Below are 2,569 nucleotides of genomic sequence, written 5' to 3' on the forward strand. Positions count from 1 at the left end.
AAATGAGAAAACTGAGGTTCAGAGATAGTATTCTGCTAGAGGTTATATAGCAAGATAATGACATAACAACACTATATGCTACTTTTGTGTCCTAAATTTCTCCCTTGGTCCCTGCTCTATTACTTACCTTGGATATTACCCATGTTTCTTCTGGTACAGCCCCCTGTGGCATTTCAGTGGCATAAGCACAAATGCCCAAATTGTTCAGAATATAATGAGGCCATGCTGGACCAGGGATAATATTACCTCTTTCTTTGTTCCAGTGTGAAACCCAAGCTGGGTTTGGTGGTAAGAAGATGACATATGTCCTATTAATACACATCTGCATGCCAGACCCTCATTACAAAAGCCAGGAGCTTAGGATGTGGGGACAGAAGGAGATGAAATGAGTCATGTTAGATGGGCTTAGAGTTCCCTCCCTCTACCCAGCTCGGAGGAGTGGGGAGTGGCCTCCTGCAAGGCATTAGGATCAACTAATTGAACTGGATGGCCCAGGAGGTAAGCACCCCACCCTAAAAGGAAAATAAGACCAAGCAGAATATAAAGGCAGCCCTCTGAGGTAAAGGGCTCAGAAGTTTGGTTTGGGACGAGACACAATCTGTTACCAGCTCTACAGAAGGGCTAAGAAAATAGATAAATAGATGAACAGACAAAATGAAATGGAAGTGTCTTGGTCAGGATAGCATCGTGAGAAAGAAAATATATGTCTATGTATCTCATTACATGGTTTTACTCATGTGAGTTCACAAGTATGAATTTGTGAGTATTTTTGAGAATACAAAATACTATTTGTATTCAGTGTCCTCACAAGTGTTCGTGTGAGTTATGTTCAGTACATAATGTAGTTCATCATGTATGTTTATGCAAACTCTCCCCCATTTACCCCATCTACCTAATACCTACATCTGCTGCTTTCTTCTCTGCTAGTTCCAGCTTCTCCTGGGCATCCTTCAGGGCTTCTGAATACTTGTCCAGTTCATCCTCTGTTCCCTTCAACTTCTTCTGCATAGCTGCCAGCTCGTCCTCCAACTGTGAGAACCCCAAGAAAGCAATACATACACCACAATTACAGTTTAATTGTCCCTGGGTTCCTAGATCCTAATTAGATTCCTTGTCCAGCCTCTGGACTAGTAGCTCCAGGGAAACTCCCCTATCAACCAGTTCCCAATTCTCTGTCCTTGTCATTTGGCCTTGGGAAGCCCAGTACTTACCAGCCCGATACTTGAGATGTCTAATCTGCCCTCAATTTTTGACTTCAGAGACTTGAGGGCCAAAGATTCCAGGGTATCTCGATGGGGTTTGTGTTAAAGGACTGATGAGGGCATTGAGGTGCTGAATGTTAGTGTCCTATCCCTGCTTCCAGAGTCAGATGGACTCTTCAGGAAAGTGATCATCTATTTTACCACAGTGACTAGCACATAGCAGGTACCACATAATTGCTACTATTACTACTACTACTACTACTATCATCATTATTATTTTTTTGTTTTGTTTTGGTGAGGCAGTTGGGGTTAAGTGACTTGCCCAAGGTCACACAGCTAGTAAGTGTCAAGTGTCTGAGGCTGTATTTGAACTCAGGTCCTCCTGATTCCAAGGCTGGAGTTTTATCCACTGCGACACCTAGCTGCCCCTACTAACATTATTATTAATGGATAAACAGAGGCTCAGCAAGTTTCAGTACCTTGTTCGAGGTCATAGGCAGCCAGGACAAACAACTCAGATAGCCTTCTTCCCAACCTGGAGCTCTTTAACACTGGCCAATATTGCCCCTGCTAGGACCACAGGAAAAGGCTATTTCTCCCAGAAAGAGACATTTGTCCTTTCTATCTGTCACCTTCCTTTCTTATTCATCCTCTTCCCATATCCCTTAGCCCCATGTAGATGTTAAAAACAAATTGCAGCACACACCTGCTTGCTTCGGTCCTCTGCCTGCTTCTGTTCAGCCTCAGCCTGCTCTGCCCGGTCCAAGGCATTCTCCTTGTCCAGCTTCAGCATTTGCATCTTTTTCTTGATGGCCTCCATCATTGGGGTTAGTTATGAGTCGTTGGGGACTGGAACAAACGCTAAGGGTCTTCTGTCTGGGCGACTGGTCATCCCTAGAACTGAGGTTTTATCTTGAGGGCTCTAGCTCCACCCCTCCATCCCAATATGGCCCTGTTCAATCCTCCACCTCCCTAAAATTGACTTCCTATGGGGAGGAACACTCTGATGGACTGATGTCACTTAGAGAAATTCAGGAACAGCTGAAGGCTGGTTTTAGACAATAGAAAGTGGGGGAGGGACAGGCTCCTATCAACATGAATTATTTTTCCTCTTTCATTTAGATACCTTAATAACTGTTATGAGAGAAAAATGGAATGCTATGGAAGAGGCAGAAAGGCAGATTTCAGGCAACTAGAAGGTCCCAGTTTTTGGAACTTTATTAGGGCTCTGACTACCCCTCCTACTGTTAACCCTCACCTGATCTAAACTTGGTGCTAGGCATATCCCACTAAGTATTTTCCATTTATTCTTGGTATCTAGTGAATTTGGGAGGAGGAAATAAATAAATAAATAAGAGTTTGGGGAA

The 2,569-nt window shown here is 43.7% G+C and overlaps 1 protein-coding gene across 1 annotated transcript; it reads right to left on the reverse strand.

The window, feature by feature from the left end:
* Window positions 1–903: 903 nt before the first annotated feature.
* On the reverse strand, window positions 904–2,070 carry LOC114039732 (tropomyosin alpha-3 chain-like; the record flags this gene model as incomplete). Its single annotated transcript, XM_027857584.1, has 2 exons — window positions 1,909–2,070; window positions 904–1,029 (listed from the first exon to the last, which is right to left on the reverse strand). Coding segments are annotated over exons 1-2 (243 nt in total), but the record flags the coding sequence as incomplete, so codon positions are not given.
* Window positions 2,071–2,569: the final 499 nt, after the last annotated feature.

The sequence above is a fragment of the Vombatus ursinus genome, unplaced genomic scaffold, assembly GCF_900497805.2.
Source record: "Vombatus ursinus unplaced genomic scaffold, bare-nosed wombat genome assembly UNPS02012196.1, whole genome shotgun sequence".
NCBI classification, from domain to species: Eukaryota; Metazoa; Chordata; class Mammalia; order Diprotodontia; family Vombatidae; genus Vombatus; species Vombatus ursinus.